We start from the raw sequence: 18866 nt of genomic DNA, 5'->3' as shown, positions 1-18866 counted from the left end.
GCACTTAAAGCAGTAAGTGGTGAGGTTTGTGATGGTCTTCAGTTCTTGGGCAAGTCCGTTTCACAGTCCCGGAGCACCCCAGGGAATGTTCGGTCTGCTGCACAGACGAGCTTTGCTCGTACAGTTGAGAGTTCCATTGGGCCAGAGGAGTGAAGTTACAGACCACGGTCTTCATCACAGAGCTTTACAGGGTCTGTTAGGTATCCCGGCCAAGGCCATGGAGTGTCTTCAAGATAAGGATCAAGATCTTAAACTTGACAGAGCTTCATAAACAAGTCCATGGATCCAGATGCAATGCATTTGAGGGTGCTGAGGGAGTTGGCTGATGTGATTGCAGAGCCATTGGCCGTTATCTCTGAAAACGTGTAGCGATCGGGGGAGGTCCCGGACAATTAGAAAAAGGAAAATATAGTGCCCATCTTTAAAAAAGGGAAGAAGGAGAACCCGGGGAACTACAGACTGGTCAGCCTCACCTCAGTCCTTCGAAAATTCCTGAAGCATTCCTCGAGGAATCCATTTTGAAGCACTTGGAGGAGAGGAAGGTGATCAGGAACAGTCAACATGGATTCACCAAGGGCAAGTCATGCCTGACCAACCTTATTGTCTTCTATGATGAGATAATTGGCACTGTGGATATGGTGAAAGCAGTGGATGTGATATATCTTGACTTCAGCAAAGCTTTTGATACAGTCTCCCACAGTATTCTTGCCAGCAAGTTAAAAAAGTATGGATCGGATGAATGGACTGTAAGGTGGATAGAAAGCTGGCTAGCTCATCGGGCTTAATGGGTAGTGATCAACGGCTTGATGTCTAGCTGGCAGCCGGTGTCAAGCGGAGTGCCCCAGGGGTCGGCCCTGGGGCTGGTTTTGTTCAACATCTTCATTAATGATCTGGATGATGGGATGGACTGCACCCTCAGCAAGTTCACAGATGACATTCAGCTTGGGGGAAAGGTGGTAGATATCCTGGAGGGTAGGGATAGGGTCCAGAGTGACCTAGACAAATTGAAGGATTGGGCCAAAAGAAATCTGATGAGGTTCAACAAGGACAAGTGCAGAGTCCTGCACTTAGGACAGAAGAATCCCAGGAACCGCTACAGGCTGGGGACCGACTGGCTAAGCGGCAGTTCTGCAGAAAAGGACCTAGGGGTTACAGTGGACGAGAAGCTGGATATGAGTCAGCAGTGTGCCCTTGTTGCCAAGAAGGCTAATGGCATATTGGGCTGTATTAGTAGGAGCGTTGCCAGCAGATCGAGGGAAGTGATTATTCCCCTGTATTCGGCACTGGTGAGGTCACATCTGAAGTACTGTGTCCAGTTTTGGGCCCCCCACTACAGGAAGGATGTGGACAAATTAGAGAGAGTCCAGCGGAGGACAACGAAAATGATTAGGGGGCTGGGGCACATGACTTAGGAGGAGAGGCTGAAGGAACTGGGCTTGTTTAGTCTGCAGAAGAGAAGAGTGAGCGGGGATTTGATAGCAGCCTTCAACTACCTGAAGGGGGTTCCAAAGAGGATGGAGCTCGGCTGTTCTCAGTGGTGGCAGATGACAGAACAAGAAGCAATGGTCTCAAGTTGCAGTGGGGGAGGTCTAGGTTGGATATTAGGAAACACTATTTCACTAGGAGGGTGGTAAAGCACTGGAATGGGTTACCTAGAGAGGTGGCGGAATCTCCATCCTTAGAGGTTTTTAAGGCCCAGCTTGACAAAGCCCTGGCTGGGATGATTTAGTTGGGGATCAGTCCTGCTTTGAGCAGGGGATTGGACTAGATGACCTCCTGAGGTCCCTTCCAACTCTAATCTTCTATGATTCTATGGGAAGCTAATTTAGGGAGCGGAGAACAGGTGTTATGAGCTCGTGGTAGCGTGCGTAGCTGAGGCAATGCACTGCTATGTTTTGTAATAGTTGGAGTTTCCTAAATGCTGTAGGTTTCAGGCCCAGGTTTATTGCATTTCTGTAGCCTAGCCAAGAGGTCACAAAGGCATGAATAACTGCAGCCAGGTCTTAGTGTGTGTACAGCACCTAGCGCAGTCTCGGCCTCTAGCAGTACTGTAATGAAAATAACAATGCTGGGTTTATACCAGTAAATGGGTCAGTGTCTCTGCATGCCATCTGTACTGAACCTCAGGGCCTTTATTAGTGAGCATTGTTGCAGGTGTCTATCTCTAGCACAATCATGCTAACGAGAAGGCCCTTTTAATCTGAAAAGGTGCCAAGGGGGAAGATATAAATGAACCACCTGCCAAGAAAAAGAGGCGTTTGGATCCGTATCGAGCATTTGTACCAGAAGAGCAAGAGTTCCTGATAGCCTGTAAGTATGAAAAACTGTCCCCAGTTCCTGCTGATACTGGGGAGCTGTGCCCAGGATGTGCCTGAAATACACAGAGTTTTGGGGAGAGGGCAAAACTGGATCCAGCCCTGGCTGTGGTTGAGGGTACAGAAGCCGCTCTCCCTCCCCAGGGCTAGGGTGAAAGGCTACACCAGCCCATATTCATGTGACTGCTCTATGGCACTTGCAGCAGGGGAGGATCAGGGCTGCAGCATCCCATGGAAGTTGTGATGCTTCTCAGGGCATCCAGGGCTGTGAGTCACCTTGTTGCCACCTGCTTCCCGTGTGAGGGAGTCTTGTGCCAGCTGGCAGTTAACGCTATAATACAACCAGCCTGTCAGCCACTCAAGCATTCTCCTCTGGGCTACACCAGCCCTGCCTTTGCCCTGCAGGCTGACAATAGACACATGCCAGCCCACAAGTGCCTTCAAAGTGTCCCTCTGTGGTGGCCAGCCCCTGGTCACTGGATACCCACAGAAATCCCAGATCCTCTGTTCCCAAAGGAACAATGTATCCCAGTTTTACCTCCTGTACCACACACAGTCTTCAGTTCAGTCACAGTTAGGGCCCTTCCAAATTCACGAACTATTTTGGTCAATTTCACAGTCATAGGATTTTAAAAATCATAAAAGTCATGAGTTCAGCTATTTAAGTTAAGATTATTGCAAGGGGGGCCTGCGGTACTGCTACTCGTCGTTCTGCGCTGCGGCTCTGCCTTCAGAGCTGGGCCGCTGGAGAGCGGCGGCTGCTGGCCGGCAGCCCAGCTCCGAAGGCAGCAGCGCAGAAGTCAGGGTGGCGTGGTCTGGTATTGCCACCCCTCTGCACTGTTGCTTGCGGGGCGTTGCCTTCAGAGCTGGGGGCCCGGCCAACAGCTGCCGCTCTCCTCCGGCTGCCCAGCTCTGAAGTCAGCACAGTAGTAGAGGTGGCAAAACCACAAACCCCCTAATATAACACTGCGACCCCCCTGCAACTCCCTTTTGGGTCAGGACCTCCAATTTGAGAAACGCTGGTCTCCCCCATGAAATCTATATAGTATAGGGTAAAAGCACACAAAAGACCAGATTTCACGGGGGCGGGGGAAGACCAGATTTCACAGTCCATGACACATTGTTCATGGCCGTGAATTTGATAGGGCCCTAATCATAGTGAAACGAAAGGGAATTAGACTAGAGATTCAACTGGAAACAAGTGTGAGTGATGGAAACAAATGATTTCATATAAAACAAGATCATAAGACATGAACTATGGTCTACACTTACTAATAGTTACCTTTCCTAGCTAATAGAGTAGAGTCTCACCCCAAAGTTCTGTCTTTTGTAGCACTTGCTTGTCCCAAGTAGCCAAGACCAAGTCTTCCATGAACAACCCCCACTCATCCTATTGTCTACTGCAGCATTTCCCAAACTGTGCTCCGTGGAACACTGGTGTTCCGCACGATGTGAATAGGTGTTCCGTGAAAGAATCTAGAATTTAATTTTGACTCTTGCACTTGATTTTTGTACTATTTTATACGTGCTTTCCAGTTAGAGATTGTTAGTTCAAGTTATTTTAAATTTGTATTTTTGCTTTGTTTTATAAAATAAAATATATTTGAGCCTAAATAACCCAATTTTTTATTTGAAAACCAAACGACTACGTAATAGGCTAAAAAGTGTTCCGTGGCCAAAAAAGTTTGGGAAACGTTGATCTACTGAATCAGTCTTTTGTCTTTATTCACAGGCAGGGACATTACTTCATTGCCGTATTGTTCCTTTTCCCTTCCAAGTGGTTTGGAGGTTTATCGTTTGTCTTTGATGGTTTTCCATTGACTTTTCTGAGTTGGGGAAACGCAGAGAATAAGCAATGCATGACATGATTGGCTAGCCAGGGAGGAGTGACAACTCCCTCCCACTTGACTGGGCCATCACCCAGACATATGTTCCCTAGTGGCTCACTTTCATTCCAAGACCTTAAGGGCACAAATTTTCAATATAGTGACATTATTCCTTAAATATTATGCCCAGGTCCTCCGCACCAGGGGAATGCCACTCTGGCCACCACCCTGCATGCCGTGGTTGCACCAAGTGGAATCTGGCCGCAGGGCCTCACTCTTAAAGCTCATCTGAAATAGCCTCTAGCACAGTGGTTCTGAACCTATTTACCATTGTGGGCCACATAGGGTGACCAGATGTCCCGATTTTATAGGGACAGTCTCGATATTTGGAGCTTTGTCTTATATAGGTGCCAATTACCCCCCACCCCCGTTCCGATTTTTCACCCTTGCTATCTGGTCACCCTAGGGCTGCATATGCATCTCTCAATATGTTAATATGTGGGTCCCATCCACACAATATATATACTATCTGTATGGCCCTGAGTATGGCACATGGGTTGCAGCTGTGTACTGATTGGGCTGCAAGCAGCCTGTAGGTCGTGGGTTGAGAACCACTGGTCTAATAGCACAGAACCCCCTAGCACCATGCTGGAGCATTGTGGCTGATAGGGATGAAGAGCCATCTATTGAATCACCATTGCCATTTTCTGTGGCATCCTGGGTTTTCCTTGGAGGTCTCCTCTCCTTGCACTGACCTGGCACAATGCTGCTTAGCTGGTGAGAGCTGAGTCTATCCCTAGCATGTAACTGTATCTTCCTTCCAGATGAAAATATGGAATCCAGGATCCAAAATGCTTTGAACACTACGTATGAGAAGCTGACCAACTCTCTGTCCCAGGATAACATGTCGGATGAGATTAAATATCTCAGGTGAGTCTGCAGCCCAGTTCCTCCCTGAAAGCCTAATGATTTAGACACCACAGCCTACGCTCACGCAGGGCTCTGCTTACCTGCTCTATGGACAGACCCATGTTGCAATGGGCAGATCTAGCTCTGACCTCCTGCATTTGCAGGGTTCTGATGCAGGCCTGTGTCTAGATAGCACCATAGGAATTGGCAGACTGGATCAGACCACGGTCCCTCTAGCCCAGGGTCCTGTCTCTGACAGAGGCAGCACCAGCTGCTTCAGAGGAAAGTATAAGACCCCCACAATTCTGGGATGTCCCTGGAAAAGAGAACTCCACTACAGATACCTTCTCAGCATGGGTCTCCCCCCAGGGCTCCAAGAGGAAATTGTGTCCAGGAGCCATCCCTAGTGGTGCGGGTTCTATAGAATGTTGTAGCTCAGGAACCAAGGAGAAGCAAAGAGCTGGTCTGACGGCTCAGGGCCTTTGCACAGGCTTCTCTGGGCTTACGTGGCTCTCTGGGGATGCTCCCAGTTTGGGATTGGGCCCCACTGCCTTTTCCAGCCAGGGTGAACCCTGCCCCCTGAACAGGATGACATGGGGAGAATAAGGCCATTAGGGGTACGTCTACACTGCACTGTAAACCTGGGTCTGTGAGACCCACGCCTAGATAGGCTTGGAGACACAGACTGCGCTTGTGCATCCACATGGCATAGTAAACCCAGGTTTACGATGGCTGGACCCAGGACTCACAACTGTGTTGACACGTCCATACTGCACTATGCAGACCTGAGTCAGACCGTGAGGTGGTGCATCAGTGCAAAGGTGTCCCCACAGCCAAACGTGGAGAGGGCATGGCTCTGGCTCACTCAGCTCCGCAGGGCTCTTAGGCCACTCCTGGTGTCCAGGAACCTGGAAAACCTCTCTGTTCTCAGGTCTGTCGGGGGGGCTGGTAGGGGAACCCAGGCCCACCCACTCCACTGGGTTCCAGCTCAGGGCCCTCAAGCCAGACAAGGAGAGTCAGGGTTTGCTGATTCGGAGAGTACCCTGAGGTTCTTCCTGCCTTCCCTCGGGCCTCTGCAGCCTCTTCAGTCTGTTGGCCTGTTTGCCCCTTGCTGGGGTGTTGTCCCTGGGCAGTTTTCTAGTAGTCTGCTGACAGGACTTCCTTTCTCCTGCCTGCTCACTCCTCAGTTAGCTACCCACCCTCTGCCTCCCAGCCCTTTTATCCTCCCAGCTCTTTTATCCTCCCAGCTGCTGTTAGCCGGCCAATCAGCAGTGGCTGGCAGTGCCTGTATTAACCCTTTGGTTGCTGGGAAAGCATGGGGTACATACACCTCATGACACAGACCTTCTGCTTCTAGGGGCACATTCCAGGGTTCCTAGTACCCTCCCCAGCTGTAGCTGCTCTAGGCCTTGGTTCATGGTGTATGGTGGGAAAACTTGTCTGTCCACTGTTAAGGAAAAGTTAGCACATGTGACTCCATTTTGGTCTGGGGCCCACCATTGTCCAAAAACAAGCACATCATGCACCAGGAGGCGTGTTCCTTAGCTACTGCATTCCTGTGAAAATCCTCCTCCTTGTTTCCAGCCTGCCTTGACTCCCAGTATCTGTTCTTTGTCAGTCCCTAAACTCCCTATCTCCTGGCCTTTGATGTGAGGCCTCCCATCCTGATCATAAAAGTTACCGATGCATGGCTTTAGGACCATGCTGTGTAATTAACATACTAGTTTAGCACGAGGAATGCACCAAGCAGGGATAGGTGGTAGATAAGAAAAGGGTTTGTTTATTGGCTAAGATTTCTGATGCACGAGGGCAACATGCTTTGCTAAAAAGTATATAACCTTTGTATAATCTGTATTCTGGGTCCCCTCCTGGCTAGCAGGGGGGCACCACGCTCAAGCGTAATAAACTTAGTGTCTTTTGGGAACTCCGCAGTTGTGGACTTTGTTTATGTGTCTCAGCCTAGATTCGAACTGTGTGTGTCCTATTAGGTATAATTCGCAGCATTTGTGTGCGTGTCCTACCAGGAGTAATTCGCAGCAGTTGTGTGCGTGTCCTCCCAGGTGTAATTCGTAACACCATCCAGCCAAACCTTAACAATAGCGGAGCTATTCTTTCTTTCCAGTGTTCATCTAAATTAATTTAGGGGTAGGGGAGAAGGGGAATCTTTCTATTGACTCCAATGGGGCTGTATTTGTGAGGAAGGGAGCTGCCTGACCCTTCCCAAATATTTTAATCTGTCTAACCCTCCCTCCCTCTTGCCTTCTCCACAGGAACCGCCTCCTCACCTTGAAAGAAAAGTCTTCTCTGGACCCCATTTACATTGGGCTCGTTGGCAGCACCGGGGCTGGGAAGAGCTCGCTGTTCAATGCCATCATCGAGCAGCAGTTCTTCCTGCCAGTGTCGGGGAGCGAAGCCTGCACGTCGTGCGTGGTGCAAGTCAGCAGCAGCCAGAGCAAAAACTATGAGGCAAAAATTCACCTTCTCTCACTACAGGCAAGGCTAATTCCTCAGCATGGCACAGGGCACAGATGGGTTCTTTAGGACAGTATCCTGGCTGCAGAGTGTGTAGCCACAGCCCCTCTGCAAGGTAACTCTGTCTTATGGAGAGGGCAGCTGGCTCCCTGGCCCAGAAGGCCCCTGCTGGCTGTTTCTTGTATTAAACCTCAGCCCTGCCTGATGATTGCCAAGGGCTGCAGGAAGGAATGAGTGACCTCTAAGTAAAGGACAGGGTTGGGGCTGGTTCTCTTAGGAGCCAGGAGGGGACAGGTGGAAGCAACAACACTTCCCTCCCTGCTTTGCTTGTAGTTGTCCAGAGGGGAATCCCGCTGCTGGAACCACAGCTGGTCTGTCTGCTGCAGAAGCCAGGGAACCACTTGTGCTGCTTCTTCACTATAGCTCCCCGCACCTTCTCCTGCAGCACCGAGCCGGTTCCCAGCTCCCATCCTCTGCCCTCTGCTCTGCACTAAAAGAGCTCTGTAGTCCCTTTGATTGGAATGCTTTTACACCAATCCCACCCAGCCTGAGCTCTAGGCACCGCCATACCTCCTGAAATCCACTACTGCTGCCCGTACAACCCTAGTTAAACCCAGCTCCAACACCTGCATTGTTCTGTCGCAACCTTGCCCAGCCCCTGCCCCCCGAATGCCCAAAATAACAATGGCCTGTTTGCTCTGCTCTGTACTGGCAGGAATGGAAGGAGGAAATGAAGAATCTGGTGGAGCTTGTGCGGAAATCCAGGGCGGAGGAAGAAGAGGAGGAGGAAGGGGAGGGCGAGGATGATGTAGGTGAAGCTGTCCAAAAGCTTCGAGCGCTCTACGGGAGACATGCTGAAACCAGACCTTATGAAGACCTGTTGAGGGCAAAGCCACTAGTAAATATTCCTGCCTCAAAATGTATTCTCCTCAAGGGAGTGCAGGTGAGTGAGTGTGTGTTCATAAATTCCAAATCCAGAAGACCGTTGTGGGTTCAAAAAAGAATTAGATAAGTTCATGCAGGATAGATCAATCAATGGCTGTTAGCCAAGATGGTCAGGGACAAACCCCATGCTCTAAACCTCTGACTGCCAGAAATTGGGAGTGGATGACAGGATGGATCACTAGGTAAAGAGCCTTGTTCTGTTTTCTCCTTCTGAAGCATCTGGCATTGGCCACAGTCAGAAGACCAGGTGGTGGGCTAGATGTACCATTGGTCTGACCCAGTATGGCCGTTCTTATGTCCGGGAGATGCGTGGAGAGGGTGAGGCCAGAGCAGGAGGAAGCTGGGGAGGCGAGGGGAAGGGGAGGGAGGTGCTAGAGCCAGGGGAGGCATGGGTGGGGAGAGGGAGTCTGGAGCAGCTGGGCTCAGTCCCAGTTTCAGAGAGTGAAGGCAGGGGAGAGGTGTTGAGGAGAAGCAGGGCAGTGTTGCTTCTTGCCAATGGCTAAACCAATTCCTCATAGTTTTTCCTGTGACATCGCTTATATGAGTGACAAACATAAATTTAAAGTTCTTTAATATGTAAGTCATCAACCCTGAACAATTATATAAGTTCTGTGTGGGAGCGTGATTCCTGCTACATTATTAGGGCAGTGATGCTCAAACTATTTACCAGCCAGCCGTTCTTTTGTCAGAGGAACAAAAGTAGGAGGGGAGAGAGTCAAGACAGTGATAGGAAATGGGTGACCAGGCATTTCCCAGTCTCAGGGGTGAGGAGGGGACGAGTGGATAGGGAGAGGTGTACACTAAAGTCTAACTTTTTCAACCTGAAATTATCATACACACAGTGACTGAGGCATAAAGGGGAGTTAAAAAGTGAAAAGACAAATTAAAAAACCAGGATTTGGTGGTTTTTAAAATCACAGAAAGATTTTCGATCTCTTGAGGTTGGCAGTACTGCAGTCGGATGTGTGATAGACACACCTGAGCCAGCTGTGATCCAGTTAGCTCATAAACCGATAGCAGTAAGCCTGCGGCAGCTGTACAAACCCACCCAGAACCCTGGATAATTATTCAGGCAGCTCGCCCACGCAGACGTCCGTGCTACTGCAGCTTCACTGCTATTGGTCTGTGCGGTACCTATGTCAAAGCTAGCTTGGGTACATTTCCGTGTGCTGCAATCATACCCCTCTGTCCCCGTTCTCAGTGCAACCTCCCTTATTTGTTTCTCTTTAAGGAAAGGTGGTAACATTTAAATTCAGCAGGTGCCTCTTTCAGCTTTACGTTTAGCTACAAACCAGCTTTGCTGGATTAGAATGGATTTTTCCAAAGAACTTGGAATAGGCAAAACTCAGGGCAAAATTGTCCCCTCCTGCATGAATCTGTTGTGGGATTCCCCAGGGAGATTAACCCAGTCTGTCCCACTGAGGGAGTGAACTCTGCCTGCCCCATCCCACTCCTCCACACCCCCTGGCAGGAAGGCAGCTCCAGTGCTGCCACCTAGAGCTTGGCAACAGTTCCTGACCCAAAGAATTTCCGGTGGGAAAGTCTGGGTTATTTGAAGTCTAAATATTAGGCAGGAAAATGTGAATTGTAACTGATATTCTGATTTTTTCTGATCAGGGACATCAAACCAAAGCAACAATACTTTGTGGTGAATCATCACTGTGAAACAATTGTTTTGCTTTGTTTCCATTTAAAAATGTCATCTTGGCTTTGGGATTTTCAGGGGATTTCCTGCCTTTCTCTTCCCAAATTTCAGGTGGGAATTTTCCCTGAGGAATTGACCACAGGGAACATTTCTGCTTTTCTGATCAGCTCTACTGCCAGCCATGCAGAGGCAGCTGTAACCCTCTGCCCTCAGCAGCCCACCTCCCAGGGACTTATGGGGGATGCTAGAGAAAGTTAATCAGGCCTCGGGCTACAGTGACTCTCTCAGGTGTCCTCTGCAGTACCAGAGAGGGAGATTCTGTGCTTCCACCATGCTGTTTAGCTCTTGTGAAAGCTCTGTCAGAAGTGGAAGGAGGCTAGACTTCCTGGACTCTATTCTCAGCTCAGACAATGACTCATTGCGTGTTCTTGCTCCTCCCGGCCCCTCAGTTTCCTCCTCTGTAAATGGTGGGAAACGAAACTTAGTCTCATAACACGCCCAGGTGGCAGGTTGTTCAATTAATTACTGTTCACGGATGACTTTGAGGTCCTATCACCATGAAGGGGCAGAGTTTGATTTATTTATCATGTTTCAGGCAAAAGAACTCTCTGACAAATTGGACCCTTATGTGCGGTGTCAGAGTGACAAGGATGAGGAGGAGCCAGCACAGGAGGAAGAGAAAGCCAAGATGCGGCTCTGGCCGCTAATCAAATACGTGGAAGTGACTATTCCGAAGTCTGACATGATTCCGGAAGGTGTCGTGTTTATGGATATTCCCGGGACAGGAGATTACAACAGCAAAAGGGATGAAATGTGGAAAGAGGTGACTTACCAGCTCTGTGGTGTGTGGGGGAAAATGCTGATATGCTATTTGGCTGGAGAGCATTTAACCATTGGTGCTAATGTTATTATTCCAGTGTAATAAAGGAAGGAAAGCTCTAGAGAGGGCAGTGTGCTCTGTGGCCTGGGGAAGGCTTTAGTGGAATGAACAGAACCAGCGTCCACACCGTATAGTGAGGGTGAACCTCTGATATTAGCTAATGGTGCTTCCAGGCTTGGATCCATTGCTGCTCCTGGATTCCTGTAGCATCAGAGACCCATAGTGCCTTTCTCCATCCACACTTCACTGGGAAACTGAGGTTTTTCCTCAGAAGTGCAGACCCTGCAACGATCAGATAGACCTTTATCTTCTCTGCACTTGGGCTATCCCATGGAATGTCTACGCAGCAATTAAACACCCACAACTGGCCCGCTTCAGCTGGCTTGAGCTCGGGCTCTGGGGCTGTAAAATTGCTGTGTGGATGTTCCGGCTTGGGCTGGAGCCTGGGCTCTGGGACCCTCGCTCCCCCATGGTGTTTAATTGCTGTGTAGGCATACCCCTAGCAGTCAGCACAGAACCCCCAGCTAGCACAGTCCGGAGTGGCACACAGCTGAAGGGCTTGAAGTCTGCAAATTGCTAGCACAATCCTGCAAAGACTGAGCACTCTGCACTGCCATTGCAGTCAGTGGGGAATCCAGGGTGCTTGGCATGTCTCAGGATGGAGCCTGGCTACCTCTTTGGTTCCAGATATAATTATCTCTGTCTCTCTGTCTCTCTCTCTCCTTAAGAGCATCAATAAATGTTCAGTCATCTGGGTTATCAGCGACATCGAACGAGTTGTGGGGGACAAAGTCCATGAAGTGCTGCTGACAGAGAGCATCAAAGCTTACCAAGGCGGGATGTGCAGTGACATCGCTCTGGTGGTCACCAAGTCTGATAAGCTGTATCTGAAGGAATACCTGAGGTAGTGGAATCACTTCAATTCAATCAATGGCCTGGGCTGGTTTAGGTAAAAGTAAAACACATTTATTTCATCAAAGAGAGAGGTTTAAAGTGAGTTCAGATATAAGGGATGAAGATAGAAAAGGTTACAAACAAACAAAAATAAAACCATGCTTCTAAGGCCTTGTCTACACTGGCAAGTTTCTGTGCAGTAAAGCAGCTTTCTGTGGTGTAACTCCCGAGGTGTACACACTGCCAAGCTCCTTAGTGGGCAGAAACTACAGAAACTGCGCTGTAAAAAAACCACCCCGACGAGCAGCATAGAGCTTTCTGTGCCGGGGGTACAGCTCTGCGGTGATGACAGCGCTGCGATTGGCCCCCGGGAGGTGTCCCACAAGGCCTGTTCTCGCCTCTCTGGTCATCGGTTTGAATTCTACTGCCCTGCCCTCAGGTGACCAACTGTCATCCCCACCCCGTACATTCCTTTGCAAATTTGAAAGTCCCCTTCCCTTCGGTGATACATGCAGTGGTCTCAGTGCATCTTTCCAGGTGGCCATGTCTGCTCCACGCACCAGGCGACCCCCCACTTGGAGCAATGCCGAGCTGCTGGACCTCATCAGTGTTTGGGGAGAGGAGGCTGTCCAGTCCCAGCTGCGCTCCAGCCATAGGAATTATGGTACCTACGGACAGATTTCACGATGCAGGACGGAAAGGGGCCATGACCGGGACACACTGCAGTGCAGGGTCAAAGTGAAGGAGCTGCAGAACGCCTACCACAAGGCGCGGGAGGCAAACTGCCGCTCCGGTGCTGCGCCCACGAGGTGCCGGCTCTACAAAGAGCTGGACGCGAGACTCAGTGGTGACCCCACCTCCACTGCGAAGGCCACTCTGGATATTTCGGTGGAGGAGATCTTGGACGAGGAGGGGGACCCAGAGGCAGAGGATGACTCGGAAGTGAGAAATGCATGCAGCCAGCTCTTTTCTACCTCGGAGGAGGCTAGCCAGTCACAGCTGTCGGATCTTGGTGACGCGCATACAGGAGAGGAGGCCCCTGGTAAGTGGATTTGATTCTGGGAATCGCTGAGGCGAGTTGTTGGGGGCAGGAGAGTTGCAGAAAGCAGGCTTGTGTCTGTATGATGCATGTTCCACCATATGCCTAGTCTGAGTGGCGGAACAGGGTGTTGATTGAATCCCTCACTTTATGGGAATCTCCCTCAGAGATCTCCAGGCAACTCTCATGGAGATACTGGGCAATCCGCTGCCGCAGGTTCTTTGGCAGAGCTACTTTGTTTCTTGCCCCATTAATGGTAACTGTCCCACGCCACTCTGCTGTCACACAGGGAGGGCGGGCATAGGGGGAATCATTGCTGCACGCAGGCAAGCCGCATAAGGGCCAGGGCGGAAGCCGCAGTCTTGGAGAAGACCCTCACTTGATTCCCTGCTCACCCTCAGAAGCCAGATATCTTCCGTAATGACCACATCCTGTGGAAAATGTGGGGACAGGAATGATTATCAGCCCCCGCTACTGTGCTGGCTCCCCCAAGAGCCACATGCCCAGTGTACAATAGGGTCCGGGAACACTGATTTACCTTGCCCCTGCAGCTACTCACCATTTTGGGGGTCTTGTGGCTCATGTGTGCTTGCCTGGGGTCATCCAGTTAGTGACAGGTATGTGAACTCTGGCTGTGTTTTAAATCATTGAATCAGTGGTCTGTGTCTTGCAAACAATACCGCTTCTGTAAAACGTTGCACTTAAACTTCACAGAGATGACCTTGGGTGCCCAGCCTCCCTCTTTGTTATCGCCAGCTGAACGGCTGCGCAGAATTAGAAAGCAGCCGTGGAGAACTAAGAAGGGCTTTCTGCATGACGTTATGATGCACTTCACGACCGAAAAACAGGAATTGAAGGAATGGCGGGACAGCGAGAAGAGGGACCGAAAGGAGAACACGGCACGCCAGAATGAAGCTACAGATCGGCTCTTAAACATTATGGAACACCAAGCAGACACGCTCCAGGCATTACCAGTAATGCAAACCGAGCAGCTCTGCGCCCACCCTCCCCTGCAGCCGCTGTCGCAAAACTCTTCCTCAAGTGTCCCCCAGACACAGCCAACACACTCTTATCAACCTCCTGACTCCAGTCTGCACCCGTGGCATTCCACTCCTACCCCGTCACAGTCCAGCACTGCAGACTCCCTGCACCCACTGCACTCAACACCCCTCCCTCTGCAGTTTGGCCCTGCTGAAGTACAGTACCCGCTGCATTGTACTCCAGAGAAGAAGGCTGGATATGATCCCTGGACATACACAGATCTTTAGCTGTCCTGGGGCCCCCTCCTCCTCCTGGATCTTCCCTTCCCCAATCCCCCTCAGTGTTGATGTGTTTTTTTGTTTGACTCTCTCCTCCGATTGTTGTTTTTTAATACAAGAATTGAGTTGGTTTGAAAGTAATCTTTATTCTATTAATTGAAAGGAAACAGAGCCCTGAAAATCAACAGAAAATTATCTTAAACCTTCATATTGCATCGTCTGCACCAATCACAATCACCTCCTAGCATTACAAGCGCTGCACTCCCGAGCATAGCAACAAATATTAGTGGATTTCAGCTTCAAATTGCTGCCTCAAGGCATCCTTATGGCCCAGCGCTGCACCCCTCTAATAGCCCTGGTCTCTGGCTGTTCAAACTCAGCTTCCAGGCGCTGAGCCTCAGCGGTACAGCCCTGAGTGAAGCTTTCACCCTTCCCTTCACAAATATTATGGAGCATATTATTATTATGTGTTGGTCAGAGCAAGCAGCATACTGGTCAACAGTTCAGGATCCATTCCTGCAGACCAAAGAGGCAGAGTGTGGAGTACACAAACCGTTGAAAGATGGCGTCAAATGTGGACGGAAGCACAGGGATTGCAGGGATGTGAAGCAATGCATCACTGGGCATTGGGACAGGACCCAGGATGCCCTGCGACCCCCTCCATCTTCCCACAACTCTTAGCGGCAGAAGAGGAAGAGATGCTCTGTGGGATAGCTGCCCAGAGTGCACCGCTCCGAATACTGCTGCAAGTGTGAACACGCTATTGTGCAGGCAGCTGTCAGTGTGAACACACAACAGCAGTTTCCCTTCAGCGGTCTCTGAGCGGCACTGTAACTCTGCCAGTGTAGACATTATCCTATGACTAAAACTTAATTTAAGCATCAGCAAGTTACAATCTTTCTCACCTACCCTCAGTTCCCAGAAACTTCAACCCCCTGTGATTTCAAGAGCTCTGATCCCTTGAATCCCCCAAGTAATTGTTCAGTCCCCCTCTCTTTATGGTCCAGTAAGCCTTTGAAATGTATTCCCAGATAAGGTTCCTCTCCCCTGCTGGGTGTGGCTGCCAGTTGGTCTGGTGTAAATTCCAGGCTGTCTTCTTCCTTGCTGGTGATTTTTACGATGCAAATGATCTCCTCCTGCAACCTCAGATACAAATGAATAGCCCATTACATTTGGCCACAGCTGGTTTGAGGTGTTGGCCTCGTTCCTTTGTCTGGAGAAAACCTGTTTATCAAGTCCCCCAACACACCTGGTTTAAATACATTTTAGTCACATATTTCCAGCCTGCCTGTAAAGTTTTTTATAGGTTGATGGTACGTACATGACTCAAGAACATTAATGGTCAGTGAACAGTAAGTTTTCCAGTGATATGTTATATGTCACGTTTTTGATATGTATCATGACAACAGTATGTTAGGTGTAGTGAGTATGCCAGGCCTGACGAGAGTTGCTGACACAGAGTAGTGAACCACCAGCTGGTATGTGTGTCACAGGGGATTTAGGAAGAAACAGGCCATGGGATGAGGTGTATTGCAAATGACTCTACAATAAGCCTCCTTGCACCCAGTACCACACTGATCCGTGCTCACAAGTCCCCCACGTGTGGAATACACACAGGGACCATCACTTGAAGAAGAGAATGTTACTTACTGTACCTGGAGGTTCTCTGAGATGTGTGGTCCCTAGCTGTATTCCACTACCTGCCCTCCTGTCCCTCTGCTTCGGACTTCACCACAGTGCAGTAAGAGGAGGAACTGGAGTAGTGTTGATCTGCACTGCCCCTTACACTCTCAGTCGGGAGCACAAAAGGACATACCACGCACATGCAGGTCAAGAGACACTGCTTGGAAAAAAAGCAGGACTCGGGTGTATGGCGTGAATGTACACCTATGTGTGGAGTACAGCTAGGGACCACACATCTTGACGAACCTCCAGTACAGTAAGTAACCTCTTATTTCAAGAGCTCTGGCCTCTTGAATCCCCTAAGTGATCTATCATTTATGGGTTTGCTCCCCCTCTCTTTATAGTCCAGTAAGCCTTTGAAATGTATTCCCAGATAAAGTTCCTTTCCCCTGCTGGGTGTGGCTGCCAGTCTGTCTCCTGTAGATTCCAGGCTGTCTTCTCCCTTGCTGGTGATTTTTACAATGCAAATGATCTCTTCTTGCAACCTGAGATACAAATGAATTGGGCACACCTGGTCTGAGATGTCTGCCTCTTTCCTTTGTCTGGAGAAAAGTTATCAATTCCCCCTGACATGCCTGGTTTACACATATTTTAGTCACATATTTCCTGCCCATCTGTAAAGTTCTTTGTGGGTTGACCATATGTATGTACATAATGCAAGAATATTAATGATATATTACATGCAAACTTTTGGATATATATCATGATGACAGTGTGTGAGGTGTAGCAAGTATGTTAGATCTGACAAGAGTTGCGAACCACCAATTCACTTCTGTGTCACAGGGGTTAGGAATAAACAGGTCATTCTATACTTGCTTTCTACAATGATTCTTGCACCTTCCATTGAAACATCTGGTGCTGGCCACTGCCAGAAACAGGATGCTGGGCTAGATGGACCTCGGGTCTGATCCAGTCTGGCCATGCTTATGAATATGCTAAGCCCATTTCCTACTTTCCAGACTGTATATTGTCACCTTCCCATAACCCCCTGCACATAGTTATGTGCAAGGGGCATGACAGGATTTTTGATGTTTGCCATACCTGATTAAATGTGTCATTTTGATTTTTTTCCAGGGAAAGAAAAGAGAAACACGTGAGTATTTGCAGACTTTTTAAAAAACAAATTATAGTCTTAAAAAGGAACTCTCCATAAACAAAAATGAGGGGTCACTGATTTGTCTTCTGAAGATGGAAGTCATCCACTAGGGCTGCTAACAAGAGTCCTGATTACTGTAAGAGGAGCTGCCGGGTTAATTTTTTTAAACAGTAGGCATTTATAGCATCCATGGGCCCAGTCTAGGTATCACCTGCTCACCCTACACATGTGAGCCCCCCATTCGCTTTGAGTGGGTAAGAAAAAGACAGTTTAGCCCACAATCAGGATAAAATTACAAGAGCTATCGGCATTTGTAGTTCAGGAAGGAAGTTGATCATCAGCTGGAATAGGGTAAATATCCTAAGAGAGGCCTGGTGCAGTGGCATGAGAGCTGCAAAGTCCCTTGTTCTCATCCCATCTCTGTAACAGTCTCATTGTGTGTCCTTGGGCTAGTCACTTAACCTCTGTGCCCCCTAGCTTCTCCAGCTGTAAAACTGGAGCAATAAGGCCGTCGCTATACATGGGAGCCCTGAGGAATGCAAGACATTAGAATTTAGGCAGCTGAGCAACGTTAACAACAAAGTTGAGTGGACTTAGCCATATGGAGTCAAGTATCAGGGGGTAGCCATGTTAGTCTGTATCCACAAAAACAACAAGAAGTCCGGTGGCACCTTAAAGACTAACAGATTTATTTGGGCATAAGCTTTCGTTGGTAAAAAACCCACTTCTTCACATGCATGGAGTGAAGATTACAGATGCAGGCATTATTATACTGACACATGAAGAGAAGGGAGTTACCTCACAAGTGGAGAACCAGTGTTGACGGGCCAATTCAATCAGGGTGGACGTAGTCCACTCCCAATAATTGATTAGGAGGTGTCATTGGCTCTGTCAACACTGGTTCTCCACTTATGAGGTAACTCCCTTCTCTTCATGTGTCAGCATAATAATGCCTGCATCTGTAATCTTCACTCCATGCATGTGAAGAAGTGGGTTTTTTACCAACGAAAGCTTATGCCCAAATAAATCTGTTAGTCTTTAAGGTGCCACCGAACTCCTTGTTGTTTTTTTAGCCATATGGGTTCACTTATTTATGGCCATAATCCCAGTAGTATCTGAATGCCTCACAAACATTATTGAATTTATCCTCAATGCCCCAGTGAGGCAGGGCAGGGCTGTTATCCTCATTTTACAGGTGGGGAACTGAGGCACAGAGAGACTAAGTGACTTGTCCAATGGCACACAGGGAGTCAGTGGCAGAGCTGGGAATTCAGTCTGGATCTCAAGTCCCAGTCCAGTGTCTTAACCATTAGACCATCTTTTCTAGCCTTCTATGGCTTATTTCTGAGTCGTAAACAAGGGTTCAAAGAACTAAGTTCAGTTCACAGACAAAACAAGCCTTGATCGAGTATTTCCCAGTGTAAAATGGCTCCAGAACAAGACCAAATTAGGAACTGAAGATGTGCTGCAGGTTACAGTACTAATTAACTCCCCTAGAGTTGGTTTTTATGTTTCATGCAGCGATATCTGCCTCACTAACTAACCTGGGATAATAACCTTAATAAAGGATACTTTTAAATTACATGAACCAAAAATAAAATTAATGTTATTGAAAGCAATAATCCTGTTTAACTCTTTTTATAATGAGCAGTTAGCTCAATTGATTTAATTTAGCCAAGAGAAGGTTAAAAGGTGACTTGATCACAAGCTACAAATACCTTCATGGGAGAGAGATTTCTGAGAGCAGATGACTCTTAAATCTAGCAAAAAAGACCTAATAAGATCCAGTGCCTGCAATCTGAAACTAGACAAATTCAGACTAGAAATAAGGCACATTTTTTTTAACAGTGCAGGTAATTAATCATTGAACCAACTTACCTAGGATGGGGCCATTACTTGGAGT

General features: G+C 48.6%; 1 protein-coding gene across 1 annotated transcript in view; it reads left to right on the top strand.

Moving 5' to 3' along the window:
* NUGGC (nuclear GTPase, germinal center associated) overlaps positions 1-18866 on the top strand; it is an 88458-nt gene that overhangs the window by 20933 nt on the left and 48659 nt on the right. Inside the window, exons 4-10 of the mRNA XM_078851933.1 lie at positions 2209-2310; positions 4966-5071; positions 7321-7543; positions 8238-8465; positions 10708-10935; positions 11721-11896; positions 16942-16960. Of these exons, the coding sequence (XP_078708059.1) occupies positions 2209-2310; positions 4966-5071; positions 7321-7543; positions 8238-8465; positions 10708-10935; positions 11721-11896; positions 16942-16960 (1082 nt within the window). The remainder of the gene's footprint in view (positions 1-2208; positions 2311-4965; positions 5072-7320; positions 7544-8237; positions 8466-10707; positions 10936-11720; positions 11897-16941; positions 16961-18866) is intronic.

The sequence above is a fragment of the Lepidochelys kempii genome, chromosome 3 (genome assembly GCF_965140285.1).
Source record: "Lepidochelys kempii isolate rLepKem1 chromosome 3, rLepKem1.hap1, whole genome shotgun sequence".
Classification (NCBI taxonomy): Eukaryota; Metazoa; Chordata; order Testudines; family Cheloniidae; genus Lepidochelys; species Lepidochelys kempii.
This window is presented reverse-complemented; position numbering and strand designations above follow the sequence as displayed.